We start from the raw sequence: 24,840 nt of genomic DNA, 5'->3' as shown, positions 1-24,840 counted from the left end.
TTTGTGCCGCAAAATTACGGAAGTTATTAGCAAAACAAAGTGGCCGTACCAACTTGACGTCAAGTTGGTATGGCCACTTTTTATTTTTTGAGTTTTTTCAAAATTTCTTTTTACCATTCGTTTGTGCTGCGTTTGTGCCGGCGATTTACCAAATTTCAGCATTATAGCTTAAAAATTAAAAAAGATATTAAAGAAAACTTTTCCTCGCACTGAGCGCACCACAGCGGCAACTTACCTTACTAACACTTATTTACGAATTTCATCAAAAAAACATATCAAACACAGCAAATATTAGTACAATGACATCAGATGTTGCCGCTCCTTAAATTAAAATAATAAAAATATGATTCAATTTAAACAAAATTATAATTAGTCCAAGTTAACAGATATTATATTTTCCTTCAATAGTTTGCTTTTAGAAAATAAATAACTACTTCAATTGTTATTATAAGGCAATTCAACGGACATTTCCTTGGAATTATCCCAAGATCCTCGGTTCCCAGGATCGCGCCGAGGATCCTTGTTGCATAAAGCGTATGAGAGAGGTTGATGCTAAGTTTACACCTATGAATTTATGCTCCTTTCCAACCAGGATACAGGGAACCATGGATTTCGGACAGAAATGAGGTGTTGAAAAGAAGAAAGTATAAGCCATTACTCGACCGGCATCCATACGACTTACATCTAATATATCGAGAAATGGGTGTAAATAGCTTGGAGGATATGTGACATCTAAATCCAGGACCAATTAATCCGTATCTGTACATTGTTATCTGTGATTGGAAAAGAGAGAATAATAATAATAAAAAAAGGACTTTTTCCATAGAATTCTTAGACCCTTAGATTTTATCTTCCTATGAGCTTCTTACAGCTCACTGACCAGTGATGGACAGTGTTTCTGTAACATTGAGAACACTGCCCGGAGGCCGGCAGTGCACTGAAAAAAGTTCCGGACGTCAATAACCTCAGATGTTGACGCACCTTAAATCATCAAAAAATAAAATAAAATAAATAAATAATGATAATAATAATAATATTATATAATATTGTAATAATAATAATAATTATTATCTATAGAATTCTTAGAAATTTTTAGTTTTATATAGTTCATTGCAATAAGAGACCAGAACAAGATGTGCAACATTGAGAAGACAGTGGTCTAATATCTGGACATTTGATACTCGAATGGAAATGGAATGAGATCAGATAGAACAGAAAATAAAAGGTAAAACGATAGATCAGTATGAGTAAAAAGGTTTTTTCAGATTCAATATATATTGATAGATTTATTATAAAGAAAAGGAAACACGAAATAATGGGCGCTACGTGAAAGCCCGGAAAACCAATGACGCAAGGTCGATGAACTGTAGCCTGTGAGAAAGTTTGTCTACCTATATTTTGTGTTTACCTTTCCCCAAAAAATTAAATATATTGAAATAAATAAATAAAATAATATTTTTATTATATTAAGTAGGCATCTTAAAATTGTGATAGGTTGTACCATTTTCACTCTCAAATTCGATCGATATTACTCTTTAAAAAGATTTAAAATTCCGCAGGTAGCGTAAAATTTAATATTTTGTTAGAGCATCACCACAGGACATGACTGAAACAGAGCTTCTTATCTGGAAGAATCAGTTTTCTGCAGTATTTGAGACTCTGTTGAAAATAAATCAATTTTTTCTCATGTTGAACATGTTATTCTCATTTTTATTATTTAAGGGATTTCAGGGAAGGGATTAGCTATGAGGTTAGCATACTGGACTCCCACGCGGAGGTCCCGGGTTCGAATCCAGCAGCTGACCCTTAGATTTTCTCTTCCTAGGAGCTTCTTACAGCTCACTGTCCGGTGATGGACAGTGTTGTCTGTAACGAGAGAACACTGTCCGGAGGCCGGCAGTGCACTGAAAAATGCTCCGGGCGCTAATAACCTCAGCTGTTGATGCGCAAAAAAAAAAAAAAAAATAACCTATTTTTCCACTAAATGTTATTAAAGGAACTTCTAGGAGAAGAGGTTATTTTACTCTTTAAAATTCAATGTTAATGTAATGTATTACCACTGTGAATATATTTTAAAACGCCTAACAATCTTTGCCTCATTTGTAACTCTTTTTCTCCTGATTCAGTTGTTCATTTCCTATTTGAATGTACCTCACTTTTACCTATTAGAAGTCATTTTCTTAACTCGTAACAGTCTTCAAATGATACTTTATTAAGTTGTTAGACATAAATAGTGTAAATCAGATTAATGAAATTTATAGTTTTATGTACCAAGCTCTGAAGCTCATAAGTTCTTTGCTCTTAGAATGGTAACTGCTGAGTAATTTATGTCTAACTAATTAAGTTATTTTTCACGCATGTATGACAATGAGTTATGTTTCAGTTTTCCAATTTTGTACCTCATAAAGAATAGTTTCATTTCCTTTATTTTAATACTGTATTAATTTTACTGTTTGTGCATTGTTGTTACAACTCCCAGCTTAAGGTATTGACCTATAAAGCTTGTAAATAAATAAACAAATAAAAATAATATTTTAACACGCCTGCCCCAGACCAAAAGCCGGTAACATTTTCATCCTGCATAGAGGAATTCAAAACTTCTATTTCCTGTAGTAACTCAGTAGAAGAATTGGGCAGGATTACAAAATAACTTTCTTAGAGTTACGAGAGAAAATGAAAAATCATGCAGCTGAAGAGAAAATTAAAAATAAGAGCATCATATTTAGTTCGCAGTTCTCGTTGGGAACAAGTACTGAACAGATAAAAAAAAAAGATGTAGAAATAAATTTTACAACTTTTGTCTTCAACAAATTTTCCCTTGGGATCAATTTATATTCTTGTTAGGGGAAGAAGTGCGACATTTATGGAAGTGTGAAAGTGAAAATAACTACTAGCTCGCTCACCCTTTAGTTAAGACTTGAAAGCGAAATATATCTGCTGTTGGTGGCCTAGTTTAGGCCAACTGGTAACTTTTTTCACTCCATGAAACTAAGATTATCGGGCGTTCTTTATACATTTCGTACACATTAAACATGAAAAGCGGCGGCATACTTCTCCTTTTTTTTTAGGAGCATGGGCCAGGAAATATTTCTACCAAAGTGATAATAAAAAATGAAATAAATACAAATTTGAACTAATCAAATATTCATATCACATTTCTCGTGCAGAAAAAATAAAGTTATCGGGTTCAATTGGAAGGAATTTCTATACAAGTTTGATTTCACCCGAATAGAATACAAAATTTATTTTTATTTTTCGGTTCAGTTTCAATAACTGGAATTTTAAAAAAGAGTTCTGATTCCCTTTCCCAACTTTTTTACAAGCCTATGTCAAATTATTAAACCAAAAATTGTCATTTCCGTCACGCTTATTGACTTACATGTAATTGAATTGAAATGAATTTCATAAAAAGATGGAACTGAATTCTTATTTAATCATTACTGCCGCCTTCATAGTAATGGTGACTATGATAACAACAAACTCTGACCCAGCCAGCTTAACCTCTAGGAACCAGATCGACAATGCTAGATGAGTTTTGGCCCAATTCTGTCATCAAATACAACTATTAGATTACCTTTGGCAAAGTATTAGAAAAAATAATTCTAAAAATAGATTCTAGTTCTAGAAGATTGAAATTTTTCTTAAAGTTTTATTTTTCTTCTCTGCTATAATTTGTACACACAAATAGTTATTTACTAAAATATATATATTTTTTTAATTTATTTTATTTACAATCTGTATACTGTATACAATAAGTAAATATGAAGACTGAATATGATGAACTGGTGCGGGAGGAGAGCAGGAGGAGAGAAGCTACTCAGTGGTAGCACTCTCTATAGGAGGAGATAAGAGGAGGAGAGAAGAGAGTAACAATTTAGGTCTTCAGTCTACAAGGAAGTCGCGGGGCCACTGGCGATTCAGTCGGCGAGGAGTATTAGGGATGTCAGAGGAAGCGAGAGACAGGATTTGAGCAAGTAGAGAGAACAGTATGGAATTTTTGATATTTTGTCTTGAGGGAATGTTGAGGTCGTTGTGAAGTAGTGATGGGCAGAACGAGTCCGTCTTTGGACTCGTTGGATTTGAATCAGTTCCAGGGTTGGAATCGATTCCAACAACTCGTTCACCGATTCCGGTCTCTGTACTTACCCTATGCATTAGTAAAAATGTCACGCAATTTATTAAAAAATATCATTAAATGTTAGCTTTCCCAGTTAATAACAAAACTATATTTCTTTAACACACATTGAGTACTATCCCTAATTTCCAATTGCACTGATAAATATAAAATTAACAACGTAACACAAAAATTAACATAAAAATAGACTAGTCAATTATAAAAATTAAAGCAATGCTGTTTAGTCATTATCTAGCTTGACCACTGGAAGACTGGAGTTAACGTGCTTCAAGAGGATCCAAGGTAGAGAAACGGAAATGGGTAGGAAATTATTCCCATAAAAAAAATTCTAACCCTTCAAGCAAAATGATAATTACTCATAAATAAAGAAATATTTATTTACTAGGACTTGTATATCAAGCTTTAAAAATATTATCTTATTATCTTACGAAAAGAAAAAGCTGTGTGCTTAATCTTTAACATAGCGCTGGACACTCTTATTCTTATCTTCATTGGGTAAGTTTAACCGTGTACATAACCGTGAGACAGTCAAAGTAACACTGAGCCAAAATTTAGTATTACCTAATTGGTTTACTTACTGCAGTATCCCTCCCACTCTATCACCAATTTCACAAACATTCATCGATTGGAAATAATTTTTAGTTAAATATTCGTTTTATTTGAATACAAAAAACATTATAACGCTTTCTTAAGATGATTTTAATTTTTAAAATTTGTTTTTGTCCATTACTCTTATATAATACGAAGAATTTCAAATAAAATATAATATACAAACACAATGATCTAGTATGCAGGTGGAGTCAGTCCTCGTTACCATAGCAATGGAACCGTTAAACAACTCCGGTTCCAGCTCCAGCAATTTCTATTGGCTAGATTCAGTGAACGAAAAAATGGAACGAGTCCGGTTTCAAAAGGATTTAAATCACTCCGGATTCGACTCCACCAACTCCAGTGGATTTAACCAATGAAAATGCTAGAGCTGGGCCGGAGTCGTTTAACGGTTCCGTTGTCATGGAAACTACGACTGACTCCACCTGCACACTAGATCATTCTGTGTTTGTATATTATATTTTATTTGAAATTCTTCGTATTTTATAAGAGTAATGGACAAAAACAAATTTTAAAAATTCAAATCATCTTAAGAAAGCGTTATAATGTTTTTTGTATTCCAATGAAACGAATATTTAACTAAAAAATATTTTCAATCGATGAATGTTTGTGAAATAGGTGATAGAGTGGGAGGGATACTACACTAAGTAAACCAGTTAGGTAATACTAAATTTTGGCCCAGTTTTACTTTGACCGTCTAGCTGACATGTACACGTTCAAGCTTACGCCAATGAAGATGAGAGTAAGAGTGTCCAGCGCTAAGTTTAAGATTAAGCACACAGCTTTTTCTTTTTGTAAAACAATAAGATAATATTTTAAAAGCTTGATATTCAATTCTTAGTTAATAAATATTATGAGTAATTATAATTTTGAAGGGTTAGAATTTTTATGGAATAATTTCCTACCCATTTCCGTTTCTCTACCTTGAATACTCTTGAAGTAAGTTAACTCCAGTCTTCTAGTGGTCAAGCTAGATAATGACAAAACTGCATTGCTTTAATTTATATTTGACTAGCCTATTTTTGTGTTAATATTTGTATTACGTTGTTAATTTTATATTTATCAGAGCAATTGGAAATTAGGGATAGTACTCAATGTGTGTTAAAGAAATATAGTTTTGTTATTAACTGGGAAAGCTAACATTTAATGATATAATAATATAATAAATTGCGTGACATTTGTTCTTATGTTTAATCGTTCCAAACCTTCTGCTGCCTCATTTTCATTTTTATTTGCCTAAATTTTTTGGGGCGGGGCGGAATCACTTTTTTTAAAAATAGGGATTTGAATCAACTCGTTCCACCATCGGACTCGTTCCAATGGAACGAGTCCGCTCAAATAGCCCATCACTATTGTGAAGAGTGAGGTTAGTTGCCGTAGAAAGGAGCGTCAGCTATTTGTCGGAGTAGTTTTGACTGAAATGTCTTGTACTGTCCGTATGTTTGTAGGTTTGGCTGAACCCCACAGCTCTAATCCGTAAGTCCACATAGGTTTGAGAATAGTGTTGTATGTTAAACGTTTGAGTTCTAAGGGCAATTTGGAAAGTCGTCCAAGTAATCTGTAAAGAAGTTTCGCACGTTTTGTCATTGCTTGTCTTTTAAATCTAGTGTGTGGGTTCCACGTGAGTCGTTTGTTTATGTAGCGCACCAGATCTGTACAAGGATACTAAAATATTAAAACTTCTTGTAAGTTAATCGAGAAAGAATACAGTTTTGATTCATTACAATGTTACTGATTTCTTCACAAGAAAAACGGTGGCCTAGCTTCCAATCATGTTCCATGAATGAGTGTACCAAAAAACAAAAAATTTTTAAACTTCATCAAGAATCAACAAAAATAAATAAATAAACCTTAAAATTCTTACCAAAAAGAAAGATCCCTTAGAAAATTGTAGCTTGCACCATTGCTCTAAAAATAAATGTGTGCCAAGCAAAATTAACCAATCATACTTCTGAAAAAATAGAAACAATCAATATTTTTCATCAAATATAATGAGTTATTAAAGCTGTAATAAAGTTAATCCAAGTAGAAATTTGCTTCATCGGTATAACTGATTTAATACAAATGAAAGAAGAATTGATAGCCAATTAGTCGCAAAAAAAAGAGATAATTTTTAAGATAAGAAAACATTATTTCTTTAAATGGTAACAAAATTTTGATGATAAATCTATTTTCACAAATTGAAAAACTCATTTTATCTCACAGCAAACGCGCTATTTCTTTACCCTTGTGCATCAAAGTGGTTTGACTTTATTTTCAGGAGCTTATTGCTATAATACAGCTGGTTTTCTTTTATATATTATATATGTATATAGTTATTTGATGGCACGTAACATGGTTTATCAATCAAGAGGAGAATATTCTCGGCTAATTAGTGGAACTAGTTCCCTTTTGGTACAAATGTCTTTGAACTTATATAAAAAGAACAAAGCTGACAAATTAGCATCCGCAAATTGAAGAGAAACTAGTTAGACAGTATCAAAAGGAGAATTAAATGATACGTCAAGATAATTAAATTTACTAATCTAATTTATTAGCATAAACGTCATTCTTAATAAGAGAATGAATTCTTTTTTTTTTAGGAAGAGTAAACAATAGGATTTAGAAAATTTAGCTTAAATTTTTAAAAAGATTTGCAGATCTGCCAAGCAGAAGATAAAAGTTAACAATCCTAACTGCATAAAAAATTACTGATTAATCTTTTAATATTATTATGAGAAAATTATTTTCATAACTGTACAATGTAGAACTAATGTCATTTTCAGCGTTCTTTTTTCTTACAATCGCTAAACTGGAGAAGATACATCACGTAGGCGTAATATAATGTTCTATCTCCAGCTTAATGTGTGCAAGGGAAAAAATGCTATTGAGAATGATTAAAAAAAACAACTTTTAATTAATGTTTCAAATTAGTAAGTAGCAATAAACTTTTATTACAGTTTATGGTGTGCTTCAGCTTGGAATTTCACGTTGTAATCAATATGCTGAAGCATCAGAAAATCCATAACAAGACAGATTTGCCTTATATTAAAAAAACAGATGAAAACTACTATCGGTGAACATGATCTACGTATGTGTGGTTTACAAACATTAATGAAATAGCAATATCCTTGCAAATTAATTTTCTTTCGAGTTTGTATTAGGTTTTTTAGCATCCTTTTTTCTAATATTAAAAAAAGTGAAATTTAAATCTTTTTAAGTACCATAATATTAATGTGAAAGGTAAAAACAAGAAAATCTGGCCTGAAGCCTTCATTTACATATATGAATGATTGAACATAAAATAAATATGTGTAATGGAATAATAGGACTGTACCTGCTTTAAGTCACTTGTAGAAGAAGTAAGGTAGATCCCAAATATTGTAGACTTAATGGAATTTTATAAAATTTCAGTTTCAATTTGTAAATAACTTCATAACCTCAGTGATAGAAATCGTTGACAGTCATTACAAGCTGACAGATTTCGAATCTTCAGCAATCATCAGAGGTTGATTAACCAGATTATTGCTTAGTATTTCTCCTCCATCATGTGGTCAAAAGATGTAAGAATGAAATAGAAATAATGTGCGATGACGAAAACTATAAACAAAACAAAGAATAGCTTTTAAACACCAAATAAAGCATTTTCTGATCTTAACCAACAGCCATGCAGTATCATAAATAAATAATAAGCCGAAAGTAAGATAATGTGAATAAATAATATCGTTAAAAATTTAGAATATAAATAAACACTTGCAAAAGCAAGTAAGATCCTGGTAGCACTTTCTTTCTGTTTCGAACATTCTATTTTTGTGCCTAGCGTATGCAATACATTTTTGATCAGCTATTTTTGGATGTAGCATTTCAGAAAATAGGGAAAAAATACAAAATCATCATTAGTTTTGCTGGAATTTCCTTAATTTCGGATTCTAACATTGTATTTTCATACCAAGCGTATATTAAACACATTAGGTCGGCTATTTTTGGATTTGGTAGTTCAGAAAATAGGGAAAGATCCACATCCAAATCAAATTCGTGATTGGGCTAATAATTCAAATTAAAAGATATAGTTTCTACGAGATTCTATAACGATTTTATAGAACACCATGAGTACAATGTGTGTGCATAGTTTAAAGCAATTCTTTGGAGTAGTTTTTGAAAACTATTTCAAAAAATTTAGAAATCTGCCAAGTAAAGTGGTATTTCTGGTTCAGAGATTTGATCGATAGGTTGTAGTCATGTCCGCTGGTTATGTTCAATCTAAATATAAAGTTACAGCTTCCTACGCTTCTTATTTTGATGAGATACGTTCGTACTTCTGACACATGCTCAAACCCAAACTTATTTGAAAATATCACTTTTCTTTACTGACTAGATCTCCTCAAAACGGATATATTTGTAGAAAATACAAAATAGAAAATGTACAGGATAACAGTAACATATCTTACTAGAAAAGTAATACATACTGTCAAGTTAATGATGCAGACATTATGTTTACTCGTACAACAATTGAATTAAAATTTATATTAAAATAGCAAAACGGAACAATTAATGGAGGTATTCCAACATTTAAAAACAATTTAAAAAAGGTATTAATATTCAATTAATTTGGAAACCGAAAAGTTTTTATGGTCGAGGCACAATTTCAGTCCCTCAAAAGAAAGTAGTGGCTCAGCGAAGGCATGTGCCTTCACATTTACTCATTAGTACTCATATCGATTACTTTTTTACCACCTTAAAATACTCTGCTTTTAATGGATCAATAAAAACGTTACCACCCTTGATAAAAATGAAATAAGAAAACAAAGATATGCAAATTAGTGTAAACTTTGCTATAAAAAAGAAGTCTTGAACATGTTAGACTACCATACAAAGAAAATAATTTAATTCATCAACAAAGTTATGTATTTTTATAAGTTCTCATACACTACAAGTGAAAGCAGTTAATATAATCGTGTGGATTTTTAATTTTGAGTTGTCAAAGGTGTTCTGAGTCCGAAAAAGTGATTTTTGAAGGGCCCTTTGTGGTTATAACTTCACAACAGAAAATCAAAGACTTAATCTTCGATTCAATGTCAAAATATGACCCTGTAATAAAGATTGGTAGACAGTGACCACTAAACGACAGACTGAATGTTATTTTCTAGATTTTAGATAATTTTATCTGAAATTCCTAACAACAAATGCTATTTATCTGTTGAAATCATTTAAGAGTCATGCGTTAGTTCAAATTTAAATTTACTAGACGCTCTCTAGCAATTGATCTAAACTTTAGACACTGTGCCAAGCATTCTAATACGTATTAATCTTTGTCAATCTAACATGCTTCTTCGGATAACCAGTATCTCAAAAAAATTATTCATGTTAACCTAAATGTACAGTAAATTTCATTCTTATCTTTTTGATCGATGAGATCGATTTGAACAATGATTCCTCACTGATTCCTCCTTTTCTCCTTATCCATTTTTGACAACTCCATTCGATTCACCACTCACGATCACCATTTTTATATGCCTGTCAAAATAGCTTTGAATTTCAAGAAGATAAAGGGGGGGAAAATACAATAAATTTTTATAATATAATATAAAGTAAAGTAAAAGTAAAGTAATCGCCTACTTTTTCAGGCGGGGCTTAACGTCCAACTACTAATTAGGTGTCGCGGGACGGAGGCGACTAGCAAACATACTTTACTGTAAATTTCTTTTATTAACCCTTAAATAAAATCCAAGGCCTAAGACCGAGAATCGAACCCAGTACCACGATACATATTAGCTTTGCAGGTCATAATATAATATAATGTTATTATCTTTTAGAGGAGTCTGGTCCGTGTACGTGTACAGTTAACATCGTCTCTTAAATTTTTGTGTTTTTGAGTGGGAAAACAGTGGCCGATATTGGTGGAACTTGGTGTACATTATAATTAGTGCAAAATCTTAGTAAGTGAAAAATTTAAAGATTTTCTGTTTCATGGTTTTGGAGAAAAACAAAAGAGAAGATTTTGTTTGAATTATAACAATATTGGATAAGTTTCTTATCTATGTGTTGTTTTGTTTATTGATATTTTTAGTGTTTGTTTGTGGACTCTGAGACCTGCCTTGAGACAAGTTTATTTTTACTTGCTCTACTTCAATTTATTAAAATATAAAAATGGCATTTTCGAATGAAGATATAATGAATGAAATAAAAAAAAATCTTAATGAGACTAAAGAAATAAAAACCACTCTAGAGAAAGCATTAACAGTGATGGAGGACATGATGGGTCAATTTACTGAACTAAAAATAAAATGTGAAAACTTGGAAGAAAAAAATACACGCTTGTCGGAACAAGTGAAGTATCTAAATAGTCAGGTACGTAAAAATAATTTCGTAATTTACAATGTGCCTAAAACTGAAAACGAAGACATTGTAGAAAAAGTTAAAGAGATCTGCTTAGAAGCCGAAATAACTGTTAGTGATCAAGAGATTAATAATTGTTTTAGAATTGGGAAAGGAGCTGATCCTCGACCTGTGCTGGTTTCCTTGAGCAGTAATTTACTGAAGAGGAAAATATTTAGCAAGAGAGAATACTTGCAGCAGAAACACTATCGACTGAATCACGACCGGACACTGGAGGAGCGTGAGGAGGGAAGGAGGATTTTTGCCTGTTTAAGCAAACTAAAAAGTCTTGATAGCTCTGTAATGTATAGGAATAGAACTTTTAAATTTAGAGGTGACTTTTATACTCTCAAAGAGGTTGAAGAACTGATTAAGGGCGGGAGCCTGGACACTGCTACTACGGCGGAGCAAATGAAGAAAAGACTAAAATTAGACAGCGTGAAAGAGAGGCTTGGTCCTTTTCGATTTCGTCCCTCATCACCCTCACCCTCATCTGTCAAGTCGTTTCCCGGCTGAAAAGCGTCCTGGGGGCAGCACTTCCGAATTCGATCTATTTTCACCTAGTAATGACCATGACAACCAGTATTCCAGAGTTCAGAGTTTTAGAACTGATTCTTTGGGTATTTCAGAACCAACTCTTCTATCTACTGAAAATTTTAAGAAAGCTAAAGGTACTGAGAATATTAAATTTAAATTTAGTATAGCATTTTGTAATATTAGTGGTTTTAAAAGTCTATTTAAATTGATGAATGATGAAATAAATCTATTTAATAATAATCTGGTAATCTGTTTAGCTGAAACATGGCTATTAAATAACCAGTTTCAACTTCCGTTCTTTTTTTCTGATTATATTCCATTTGTTAGTTTAGCTGTTAAAACTAATGTGCGAGGGCGAGCGAGTGGAGGCTTGTTAACACTAGTCAAGAAACAGTTTGAACATCATACTGAAGTTATAGATAGGAAGGATTATTGGTTGTTTATAGGAATATTAATAGAACATACATTTATTATAATTGGAAATATATACTTGCCTCCTTTATGTGATATAGAATTACAGCTTGAATTATTGAATAACACAATTATTAAAATTAAATCTAAATATCCTAATAGTAATATGGTCTTGTTAGGGGATTTTAACTGCCGAATTGGCAATTTGAATAGTTTTGATGATGATATTTTTGATAATTTTCAACTTATTGGCGCAAGAACATCTTCAGATATTGTAATTAACAGAAGAGGTAAATTATTATCTGAAACAATGGAGACCCTAGGATTCTATTTATGTAACGGCCGTTCGTTGTCAGATAGTCCGGGGAAATTTACAAATATAACTGCTAGAGGTAAAAGTACCATTGATTTGGTTTGGATTAATGAAAATATGTTTAATTTGTTTTGTGATTTGTCTGTTGATTTAATTTCAGAATCTTATGACCACCTATTATGTACCTGTATTATAGAAATACCGCATTTAATTCAATTTAATAAGATAAATAGATCTTGTGTTAAAGAAAAACATTCACTAGTGAAAACTATTAGATGGGATTATGATAAGGTATTTTCTTTTCAAAATAGTTTGAAACAATCACAAAGAATTTATTTCAATGATAGTGACACTAGTAATCTGTATATTAATTTTATTGAGGCTTTGGAACAGGCGCTCGCTGGTTCGGCAATGTTGTCTTATGGGAAGCAGAACAGTCGTCTACAATATTTGGCCAAGAATGATTGGTATGATCATGAATGTAGAAAGCAAAAAACTATTCTTCGGCGCAAATATAGACTTTTCTTAAAACACAAACATCCTAAACTCCTTGAAAATTATATTGTTCAAAGATCTTCATATAGAAATTTAATCAATCAGAAGAAAAAAGAAAATCATATCCTATTTTTAGAAAATATTCGAAATGTTAAAAATAGCTCCCAGTTTTGGAAAGCTATAAAATCAGTCAAGGGTTACAAACCGACAATTAATGAGATAGGTTTAGATAATTGGTCTGTTTATTACAAAAAACTTTTCGGTGAGAAATTGTTATCGGATACATTATTTTTTTCAGTAGCCGATCCTTTTTTGGATGATCCTATAACCTTGGACGAATTACAATTCGCAATTAGAGTTGCAGGGAAAAACAAAACTCCAGGATTTGACAATATTTCTTATGAAATTTACAAGAGCCTCCCTGCTGAATGGGAACATTATTTGTTAAATTTATACAACACTATTCTAGTTCAAGAAACCGTTCCTAAAGCTTGGTCTAAATCTAAATTAAGCTTGATCTACAAGAAAGGGGACAAAAAGGATTTTGATAATTACCGGGGAATAGCTATTTTGAATAATATAACAAAGCTTTTTACTAGCATTCTGGCTCGTAGGCTTCTAAGTTGGGCTGAATTCTGGGGCTTTCTGCCGGAAGAACAAGCTGGCTTTCGTGAGGGAAGGGGTTGTCTTGACCATGTATTTACTCTGATGTCGCTTGTTACCATAAATCTGAAGAAAAAAGGAGCCTATATTTATGCGACTTTTGTGGATTTTAAGAAAGCGTTCGATCGGGTTCAACATGATTTACTGTGGGATAAACTTTTTAAAATGGGTGTAAGTGGAAAAATTATTAGAATTATGAAGACCCTTTACGACAGTGCCGTAATGCAGATTAAGTTGGAAAATGAATTATCAGAAGAAATAGGAATATCTACTGGTTTGTTACAAGGGGAGAGTCTTAGTCCGGTCCTCTTTATTTTATTTTTGGCCGATATAGTGTCTTATTTTAAAGAAAATGAAGCGAACGGAATTAAACTCACTGCTTTAACTCAGATTAATATGCTCTTGTTCGCAGACGACCTGGTAATATTTGGATACTCCTGGTACGATGCACAGAAAAATTTAAAACTCTTGGATCAGTATTGTTCTAGTAATTGTTTATCAATAAATTCCCAAAAAACAAAAGTTTTAGTGTTCCATAAGTCACCCAGATTAAAGCGATTGAAGCCACTGTTTTATAGGGGTTTAAAGTTAGATTATTGTAGGAGCTATATTTATCTGGGAGTCCCCTTTTCTGCGAGTGGAAAATTTAAAGCCGCTTCAGATTTTTTTCTACAAAAGTCGGTAATAGCCGGCGCTAAAGTTAGGGACATTTTAATAAAGAGCAAAAGTGACGCTTGGGAAACGAAAATGGCTCTATTTGACTCTATGGTAGCATCAACAACTTTATACTGTTCTGAGGTGTGGGCTTTAAGGTATTTGGATGTGTTGGAAACAGCACAAACTAAATTTCTAAGAAGTTTATTTTACTGGTCACAGTGTACCCCTCACTACATGATAAGGCTTGAAACTGGTAGGGCTCCGTTAAGTTCGTTTGTTTTTAAAAGAATCATTAATTATTGGACAAAATTACTCTCTCTTCCTGAAGATAGGCTTCCGAAACAATGTTTCAGATTTTTATGTTCCCTGGATACCAATGATCATTATAGCAATGAATACAACTGGGTGTCAATGGTTAGATCCTGGGGGGAATCATTAGGTGACGTACATATCTTTCATACAATGGACAGTGATTTTATTTCAAATGATGTAGTTGATAAACTACTAAACACCTTACTTAGTAAAGATATAGATCGGGCTCTTAATTCAAAATTTAGTTCCACCTACAGACGTGTAACTGACTTCAATTATTACCAACCACAAACCTATTTGAAATACAAAATTAACTTTGAAAAATTAAGAATAGTTAGTCAATTGAGGCTCAGTGGTGATAATATGATAAAATTGTTCTTCAAAGGTTCTCTCCTCAACATGACATCCGATCAAGACTGCCCAATTTGTCAACAAATAATTTTAAATCCGTTGAATCATCTGCTGGTAGAATGTCAGGCTAATTATAGTAACCGTGAAAAGTTTTTAGAACACTATTTAACGGAATCTGAGAGTGATGCCCAATCAGATCGCTTGCTGAATTTAGACAGCATTCAAAAAATAAATTCTTTGTTTTTGTTTATCTTAAACACCATTAGAAAAACCACTTAAGATTTAAATAAATTAAAAAAAAAAAAATGTAAAGGTGTTTTATCTCTGGATACTGTCTCATTATTACTGTTAAGTCTGTGCTCTTGGTTTTATATTAAAAAGATTGGTTCATTTTTTATTTATTAATACTATTATTATTTTAATGTTACAGTAGGTATATTTTTCAGAAGAATTGTTTATTTCGTTTATACCAGACTCATTGTACAAGTTTATCTTAAACAATAAAATATTATCTATCTATTATCTTTTAGATGAAATATAATTTAAATGTTTTGTAATTTTGCTGAATATGGAGTATTAATCTAATTAAAAGGTGATTATTTCTAAACAGCCTTTTAATTTACATTTTATAACTAATTTAAACATTAATAGAAGGGAAATAGGGTCACTAACGTAGGCGTACTTTATGATCCCTTGTGGGTCAAAAGGGAGCATTGGAGTCAAGTGCATGACCCCACATTAATGTTGCACTCTATTGTTATCGTGTGCAACTTCTCTTTCTAACGCAATTGATTAAAAAAGAAAAAAAAAAACGTTAAGTTGGAACCATCCTTAGGAAATTTGTTTATAGATTCGACAGAAAGTTTCTATTAAAATAATTTCACTGGTATGACTGTATTTACATTTAATTTTTTCAAAAAAAGCTAATAATATATTTTTTTTTGAACATTCTGTATGAATGCTACATCAACACTTTGACCAATATGGAGCATAATAGTGGGGCTCCGCCAAACTTTCAGCAACTAACCTATACAATCCTTACAGTTCCAATTTACAGAATTGTAAACCCACCTTACTATGTCTCCAATCGTACCCTCCATCATGATCTTAAGTTCTCTATGACAATAAAGTAGTACACACCCGATTCCCAAATTTCCACCACAATTTAGCGAATGAAAGGAACCTAATTACGTCCAATATTTATTCACACAAACCCAACCTGGCAACCCTTCATGTCATTTAAAAAGATGTTAGCTCCACGATTTCGTTTCTCAACCTAAGGATTGCCAGCGCTGGCTGGTTTCTCTCATCACGTCCAGTCGGTCGCTGCGCTGAGCTAGGGCTTGATGACACAACCACCATTAAGCACATAAAAACTTTACAATGTTAATAATGGTTTCTTCCCAAATCCAATTGGATGTGCACAAAAGAAACGTCATTTAGTACTAACCAAAACTTTTCAGCTTCTTCTTGATCTATGGTTCAATGGCTGCACATGGACTAGCATCTCGGCACTTCTTGAAGTTATAGCTCGAAGAGTTTCAAGGTTGTAAAACTGTTTAGAGTAGCCTGTGGAAAGACGTTTAGAATAAAATTAATTATTTTATTCTCTTTTTTACAACTAAAATTATTGTTGAGAGTTGGATTCTACTGAATTATATCCCTAGATATACAATTGAATGCTTTACAAACTGTACTCTTACAAAGTTTTAAGTTTTTAAAAGCTTTTAAATGTCTTAGCAGGATTGACCCATATTTCAAAGATTTCTTTGCCACTTTTTTTTTAAAAAAAAAAACTTCTTAGTTTCAGCTACTAGCGCCCAGATACCTACGACTACAAAAGGAAGGCGTTCCAATACGATTTTCATATTGATTCTAAATTGCTCAACTACGAGGTTTAAACGTATTGATCATTTTTTATCCAACTAAAAAGAAGTATGGAGACAATGGGAGATAAGACTTTCAGAAAGGTGCCTCAGGCGCATTCTTTACTCAATTTAAAGGATGTGAGAATCCCAGATCACATAACTTCGCTTACTCTTTTACACCAACCATCTTACATTAGATGCTAGTGCCAACTACGTGTTTCCCAGCATTGATTGATCTGGTTGAAAATTCTTTTGAATCATTCTCTTGTTAAATTTCATTTATTCTTTTAAGATTTTTTTTGAATAAAATAAACTTTTTTCCGCAATACACACTTTTTTCACTTTTTTAAATGTACTTTTCCTTACTAGACTGTATTCCTTAGCATAAAAATGAAAATATTTCGTTGTTGGATTCTGTAAATGAAAACAATTTGACTACATTCCCATCGTATCTACAAATTTACTGCTTCTCCCAGAACAGATACTGAGAGGAGTCTTATTTTCTTGTAAAGTAAATTTGTAATTAGAGAAAGATCGGGTGCGTTTTTTAAGCAGATTGTTTCATTGGCTAATATCTGAAAGTACCATAGGCTTAACCAACACGTTCACAAAACTTTTTAATGTATTTAGATCTGTCCAGTGTTGGTATTTCTCTTCCATACTACATAGCCTTACGAGTTAGCCAGATATTTAGATTTCCAATAGCAAACATTGCACAACTAAAGCAGTGCAGCTTTAAATGTATGGTTTAGTTGGGTAGAGAAAATGGGTGGCCCGCTTTTAGAATCTCTGGGTTTAAATCCCACAGTCCTGTATACTCAACTTTGTTTATTGCTTGCTTTTATTGTTTACCGCAAAAACTTCACTGAGATCGTTTGTTTAAAACTTTTGTTTAGTGCGTTTTCCTTTTTTCATTAAATGTTTCTATGTAGTCAACAAACATACTTTTAAGAAACAATTTCATAACAATGAATACGAATTTAAATTTACTTATTTAAAAAGTGCCTTTACTTTATTTTTTGCAAATTCAATAATCAAAAAATTTGACGAGACAAGCTCATGTATCTTTCCATTACCTTTTAGTACGAGAATTATCGAACATGGCGAGGCATGGCTTAAAAAGAGCTTTCAACTACATTTAAAAATACTAAATCATCTAAATATTTGTATAAACAGCAATTCATTTAGTTAATAACTGCAGAATGTTTTTCAAATTAATGAATCTTGTCGAATTTTTTGTACGATTGCACGATAAAGTTGGTGTTACTCTTGTGAACTACTTGTATTCTATTAAAGTACCGTATTTTATTTTGAAATAAATCGCACTGCAAGCTTCGTATTCCCCGCATTTACATAGAACCAAACCAAAGTCTCTCTGAACTCAATTCGTTACCACAAAAAAAAAAAAAAACATACTTCCTTACTGCTCAACAACCATTGTATTCATAGTAATTCATGAAGATGCTGCTAGATCTATTGCACAGCAACCACATAATTATGCCTCTCTTTTTACCATTCTTGAGAGACCTCCTAGATAACAAAAAGCCCTGCTCTTCACAAATTTCTCAAATTAATTTCCCCTCCAATTTAACTAACTATCTAGTTCTAAATACTTCTTAACCTCGCCAGTAAGCTTTCCTTAACTTTTAGACGTTCACTCACTTTATAATTCTATTCTATTGAAAAGAAAAAACTTTTAATAATAAATGACTCACCAAGAACTTTGAAATTTTCCTCTTTCTTCATGAACTAAAGTACATTAGCAGCGTTCTGAATTTCTTACAGATACTGGTCCTAATTTTGATCTGAAGTATCAATATTTCTAAAAATGTAGCATGCTTTCTCCAATAAGATGAAGGCTTCCATTCAACATACTACCCACAACTCGCCCAAATTTCGGCTGCCTAGAAAATCCAAAATCCAAATTAATTAATTATATGTTCTTATTTTATACACTAATTTTTTCAATTATTCTTGTATATAATTGGACATCTCCTTTATTATCTTTACAATTGTTAATATTTGTGCAAGTACTAGCACAACTATGCAACAATTTTATAATATTCATTTAAATAACATCAGTTTAAATAATAAGCTAGAGATAATTATTATATAATTTTAAACTGCCCAAACTAATTAAACTTATCTATTATATTACACATTTATAATTATTTTAATTTCAAAAAGTAATTTATTTATGTAACCCAAAAGAAAAAAAGAATAATTTGTTGATAATTATCTTAATTGATGATGGCACTTAAAGAAATGCTAAAGCGTTTTTATAAAAGAGGAATAAAGAGTCAAAAAATATTAATTAAAACTAATTAAATAATGATAAGGGTGATTAAATCAACTCATCGAAATCATAAATTAAACTTTCAAAGTTAGATTAAGCGTATTAAATAACTATAGTTAAATTTGTTGGCACTAATAATTCTAGAACTCTTATGGAACTACATATTTGTTGAAATGAGAAATGACCTCATCTACTATCAGTTTGTCAGTTATTACTTTTTCGTTTCGATGTTAGGACTGCACAGAATGATGAGGTGCTAACAAAATCTCCAAGATCGATCTCATGCACTCGATATATTCCATCCCTCGTCATCATATCCCTCCATCAGTTTTTTCTTCTTAACAGAATGTTGCCATTTATTAACTACAGGTCATCTCTAATAAATATTTTCCTACCAGAAAAATTATGAAGTATTCTTTGTTTGTAGGGGTAGAGTATCCTACTTAATTTATTATTTCTTAATTCTCATTGAAGTAATAAAAACCAACTTTATATTTCCCTATTTTTTCAGTAATATAAAGCTTCTTTATTTTGTGTTTTCTAGAATGAAGAAGTGAACGAACTTGTTTACCAGTTGTCACAAACAGTATCAACCTTTGCAACATAATATTTAAGAGGGAAAAAATATGGAGTAGACAACACAATGAAGGACACGTCATGTTTCAGTAAAATTACAGGTTAGTCTGTCAATCTAACTTATTAATGAGTTTGATGACTGTACATTGTTCAAGCAGTGAATAGGAATTTTGGCATTTATTATTCTATCAAAACAATAAATGATCCAGAATTAATTTAATTGAGGTAATAAACCTCAACCGTCTAATACTGCAAAGTAAGTGAAGTTATGAAGTTGTGATCGATAAATTTTCTTCAAAAGATTACTAAATATTCTTTGCTCATGTCATTAAGCATTAAATAGGTAACACAAACTGCGTCTCTAACAATTCTTACAAAAATTTGGCAGTATTGCATTGATGATTCACGGAAGTCTCCGAGAATTGGTAGCCAGAATAAGGTATTTCTCCTTTGTGTATTCAAGCGTTCAGAGGCTATAAGACGGAGGTAGAGATTAGTGCAGTTTTCAAAGAGTTTGAACCCTTTTGAGGAATCGCAAAATGCGTTTTCAGTGAGGGCTATAAGAATATGTGTGCATAACAAGGTGCAGAAGTGACGGAGAAAAACTGAGGATAGACGCAAGAGAAATGGTTTATTAGCAGCAAAAAGTCAAACTTGGGGAATAAAAGAACTGTACAATAGCCAATTATAAACGATAATACTGAACTTTTGGGTAGCGCTCCTGGTTTTAGCTACATTTATCAGGATGTTGGTTAGTGGCGAAGTACATTGAATGAAGAGATTGTTGATAACACTGGAATAAGTAGTTTTTGTCGAATTAATAATAATAATCTTGCTTATGGACCTTTTAATTGACAATAGTTGATTCTTGTATTACTTGCAGATGCTAACTTATGAACTAGAAGCTACAGTTTGTATTATACATCAGACATTTTGCTAATAGAATTTTGCATAATGAGCCGTGAACTAGATGCGTCCCTTTATGCTGGAGACAGTTCTTCATTTGATAGAAAGTCAAAAACATGTTGGCGATAGTTATCTCAATAATAAGTTCATTTCAGAAGGTCAATCGATAGTGCCTAAAACGTGGACAGCTTAATATAATTCTTTAACTTTATTAACATTGATTCATCAAGTCTCATCCGCACTTACATTTAAGTTTTATGTCATAATATTACAACACAAATATCCTGTTTACTCGATCATTTCTCTCTTTCAATCCATGCAAGATGTATAAGTAGCTAATAGTAGTAGTAGATAATATTTAGTCAATTATTAAAGGTAAGATATCTTACCTCTTCACCTGCTACAAACAAACAGAAAATAATTTTGCTATTCGATAAAAAATAAATGCTACTTTATAATCGTTATTTTTCCATTTAATTTAACTTGTTTTAAATTATATTTTTAGCCCTGAGGTCAGGTTAACGCTTTATACGAAATATAAAATATTTTTTATAAATGATTTTGCGTGCCTTCTTGAAAGAACACGCAAAATTCACATAAGTAGCGAAACCTGTAGGTTATTTTATTTTATTTTATTTTAAAAGCAATAAGGTTCAATGCCTCTGTATACTTTCTTGCTGAATTCGGGCCATTCTGTCGTAGTATGAAACATTGACATTAATTTAGTTTTAGGAAATTCTATTAAATAACATAAATACGAAAACATTCTGTAAACAATTTTTTTTTTCTAAACTAAGGGAACCTCAAAACCTTTCATTATTTAAGTTGAAAGAGAAAGTAAAAAATATGCAACCACTTCTTATTTGCTGCTACAATAAATATAATTCTTCTTACTGTTTGAATTAGTTAACCAGCCATCACTGATAATGATCCGAGTCTGAAATATTAGTGAATTTTTCCAGTTAAGTTGTTAAAATAATTGGAATAATCAATTTGTTTTGAAATCGGTTTGTTGGCTGATGGCCTGGAAAACCATTTCTGTTTCACAATTTGCCAAATAATTTCAGCACGAATGAGTTCTCTCTCTCAGGGGTTCTGATTTTTATTATGAGGTGTGCTACTTGAAAGTTCAAGTTTTTAATCAATAATTTTGAGTTAACTTTAGTTATTCAATGACCAAGACTACTAAGTCTTATTTGACTCATTTATTTCTGTATTTTATTTATCTTAATATACTTTTTGTTTTACTAATACGTTTTATTCCTTTCGTTTTTCCTCTATTGATCATGTACATTGTTATTTTGTCTTACTAGTAATTTTGTACACTGTAGTTTGTTTTGAATTAATTATTACGTTGAATGACAACTTAGAGGTATTTTTTTTATATTGTGTTCTTTACGATACGAGATTTAAAGATACCTATATTGGCTAATTAAGTGCAAGCTAAAATTGGCCAATACTACTTCTATTTTAAAATTTTTCTCCCAGAAACAAACAGTAATTAAGTAAATTAAATTTAATAAATTAATTTATAATAATGATTTATTATATTTTTATTTACAGTTGATGGACTATGCACGATCTGGAGCTGAACCTGGAAGAACCAGAACGTGTCTTCTTCTCAGGTGATGACGTCCGTGGTAAAGTGATTGTCACATTGGCTGCTAGTTTGGCCGTGCAAGGTTAGAATTTATTTTTTCTTGTACTTATCTTGTGATAATTAATACACCAAAAAAAGTATTAAAATGGGTTTACTAGTAATTCTTATTTAAATTTTTACGTATTTTATTTTTTGTATTTATTTTTATTGGCAGAACAATAATGTACTCAATTTAGGAACATTTGGGAACATACAAGATTTTGTACATGACTGTAGACAAACTAACCAATAATTGGGCGTTTGTTGAAAGGCAAAAAATAAAATAAATTAAACAAAATAAATAAATAAAAATCATTAAAAATAACATATCTAGTTTGAATATACTCTGAACTGCTTCAAATCCTTCAGTCAGTTCAAGAGGAATCAAAACTACTGATTTTTTAAATTTTAATAATCACTTCGTGAAAATTTAGGAAAAATGGAAAATCTTCCCTAATTTCACACGCAGTTTTTCTTCTAACATTTTATTTCTTTGCCAGAATTAAATAATATTTCTTACGTCAGCTAGTTTGGATATAGAGTTTCAGAAAAAATGAAAAATCTTTATTAGTTTTATTAGAAATTCCTTATTTTCTATTTTAATGCTAGAGCTAGATTTTATAAATAGCTCGGCTTCTTTTGGATGTATAAAGTAATTGCCTACTTTTTCAGGCTGGCTTTACGTCCAACTACCAATTAGGTGTTGTGGACGGAGGCGACTACAAACATACTTTACTGTAAATTTCTTTAATTAACCTTTAAATAAAATCCAAGGCCTAAGACTGGGAATCGAACCCAGCACCACATACACATTAGCTTTACAGGTCTCGCCTTTAACCGTTCGGCTACCGTGGCGCCTCTTCTTTTGGATGTAGAGTTTTAGAAAAAAAATGGCTAAAGCCAAATTATTATCTGCAATTCCATTCCAAACTTTTCTCCCAATTCAAATCCACTTATCCAAGCCCTTTCACTCTCCCCACAAACCCTTCAAGTCTTTTGAAGCGTCGCTGACCGCGCGACTATCTGAATGCCAGACGTTGACTGTCCAAAGAGGCACCTTAACGTCTGTATAGTCGCCGTCCACGAAATCAAGCCCAGGGTTGTGCGCTGCTCTTAAACCATAACGCACATACTATACATATTCAACTATTTAACAAGCTGTACAGTTTAATAAAAAGCGAGTTTGTAATTTTTCAAATGAAGTGACAATTTAGGATGTATCATTAGATCCAAATAAATTGATGCCATTTTTAATGGCAGTTCAAATGATGCGAAAAAGCTTTATCTGTATTTCTCTAGAAAAGTATTGTGATTTAAATAAACTTCTTTTATTTGTAGGTTACGTAAGATGTATAGGCCCTATTGTAGGTCTGTTTGTGTATCATCCAATTAAAATGAGAATAAGTAATTAATTATTTTTATTTTTTACTGCAAATAATATTCGTTTATGTATATGTAAAATTGATCCCACTTTTCTGATTAAGGTTGGTTGATTGTCAGTGTTGGTGACGGGATATGGAAATTAGAATGTAAAAAGAAACCCCCCACGATAAGGAGAAAGTGGAGTGTGGAATAACCTTATTGTTGGCTGTCGGCAGTGATGCCGCACCTTGGGATTTCTTCTGCCAACTTCAAATGCCAAAGGGATGCTATCTGTGCGCTTCTCATTACCTCTCACCCTTTTCTCATTCTGCACTGCTCTCATTCATCTTCTGTCCCTTATCAACTCCTCTCTTTGATTGCAGGTTTCGCGAGTTTTTCTCCCATCCTTGTACTTATACACTAAAAGAAGAGAAAACATAAGGGAAAATTATCCCTTCTATTTCTCACTTACATAAATCTCTCAGACCTGATTTCAACAATCTTCAATGTCAACAAACTTTCATGTTATTGATTTGTTCAATGATCTTTGAGTTTTCAATTTTTAGTATTTAATCTTAGGTAATTCTAAATTTTTCTAAATATATTTCTGCTCTAGCATAACCTACATTAATTTATTCAATTCATGGCAATGTCTTCGAGCTGATTTCTCCCAATTCAGCTGGTCTTTTTGTGCAGCTTACTCTTCTCGTGACCTGTTAAAATTTCAGCGCTTGTTTAAAAATCCGTTCTTTGCTTGGACAGCTTTCAGACTTATTCTAATCGGTGATACAAAAAATTGTAATCGAGATGACAGACTTTTTCGCCAGGACTCACCTGGAAGATAAATCCGGTAAAAGATTTTATTGGAAAGCTTAATTATAGTTCGGATTCACTTTACCGGTATCCAGTGTTAGCCGATTAATGATAGTTATCCTTTGATGGCCTTCATTCAATCCTTTAAGATCATATGTTTTGTATGGAATCTTATTTACTTATTGCCAAGAGGTAGTTGTAAATTAAAAAAAAAAAAAAATGAATTAAAAAGAAAACTGTAGAACTTATATAAATCTTTCAGTGAGTTGAAATACAAAGTTGGCTATTTTGGTATAATATTATCTAAGCAAGACATTCTTCGTGAAGCTGATAATCTCTTCAAAAATTACAGAAATATTGACATTAGATTTCAAGATAATGCTTCAAATAATAGCGATTATTGATTCAAGAAGAGGATTCAAAAATGAGAGAAATGGTCCTAATGAACTCTTGCTTATAGGCGTGACTTTTTCACTTGTCTCAGTGTTTCACAACACCTCTAATTTACTTATATAAGCACCATCATTATTTTATAATAATTTA

The 24,840-nt window shown here is 31.9% G+C and overlaps 1 protein-coding gene and 1 long non-coding RNA gene across 5 annotated transcripts in view; one reads left to right on the top strand and one right to left on the bottom strand.

Moving 5' to 3' along the window:
* LOC141450957 (uncharacterized) overlaps positions 1-18,811 on the bottom strand; it is a 44,446-nt gene extending 25,635 nt beyond the window's left edge. Inside the window, exons 1-4 of the long non-coding RNA XR_012456467.1 lie at positions 18,421-18,811; positions 16,288-16,406; positions 8,061-8,323; positions 6,609-6,695 (exon numbers count right to left, since the gene is read on the bottom strand). This is a non-coding gene — a long non-coding RNA (uncharacterized lncRNA). The remainder of the gene's footprint in view (positions 1-6,608; positions 6,696-8,060; positions 8,324-16,287; positions 16,407-18,420) is intronic.
* Positions 1-24,840, top strand: part of LOC141450954 (arrestin domain-containing protein 17-like) — a 131,092-nt gene that overhangs the window by 28,267 nt on the left and 77,985 nt on the right. For 2 of the 4 annotated variants that reach the window (XM_074121904.1, XM_074121902.1), the window contains exons 2-3: positions 19,546-19,678; positions 22,047-22,165. In XM_074121904.1, coding sequence (XP_073978005.1) covers positions 22,057-22,165 — 109 coding nt within the window. In that variant the 5' untranslated portion in view covers positions 19,546-19,678; positions 22,047-22,056. Of the gene's footprint in view, positions 1-19,286; positions 19,431-19,545; positions 19,679-19,699; positions 19,834-22,046; positions 22,166-24,840 lie in introns of those variants that run through there. The other 2 variants (XM_074121903.1, XM_074121905.1) reach the window with 2 other exon arrangements.

The sequence above is a fragment of the Rhodnius prolixus genome, unplaced genomic scaffold (genome assembly GCF_049639745.1).
Source record: "Rhodnius prolixus isolate KJV_2025 unplaced genomic scaffold, Rpr scaffold_8, whole genome shotgun sequence".
NCBI classification, from domain to species: Eukaryota; Metazoa; Arthropoda; class Insecta; order Hemiptera; family Reduviidae; genus Rhodnius; species Rhodnius prolixus.
Note: the sequence above shows the minus strand (reverse complement) of the source record. Positions and strands in the feature narration are given on the sequence as shown.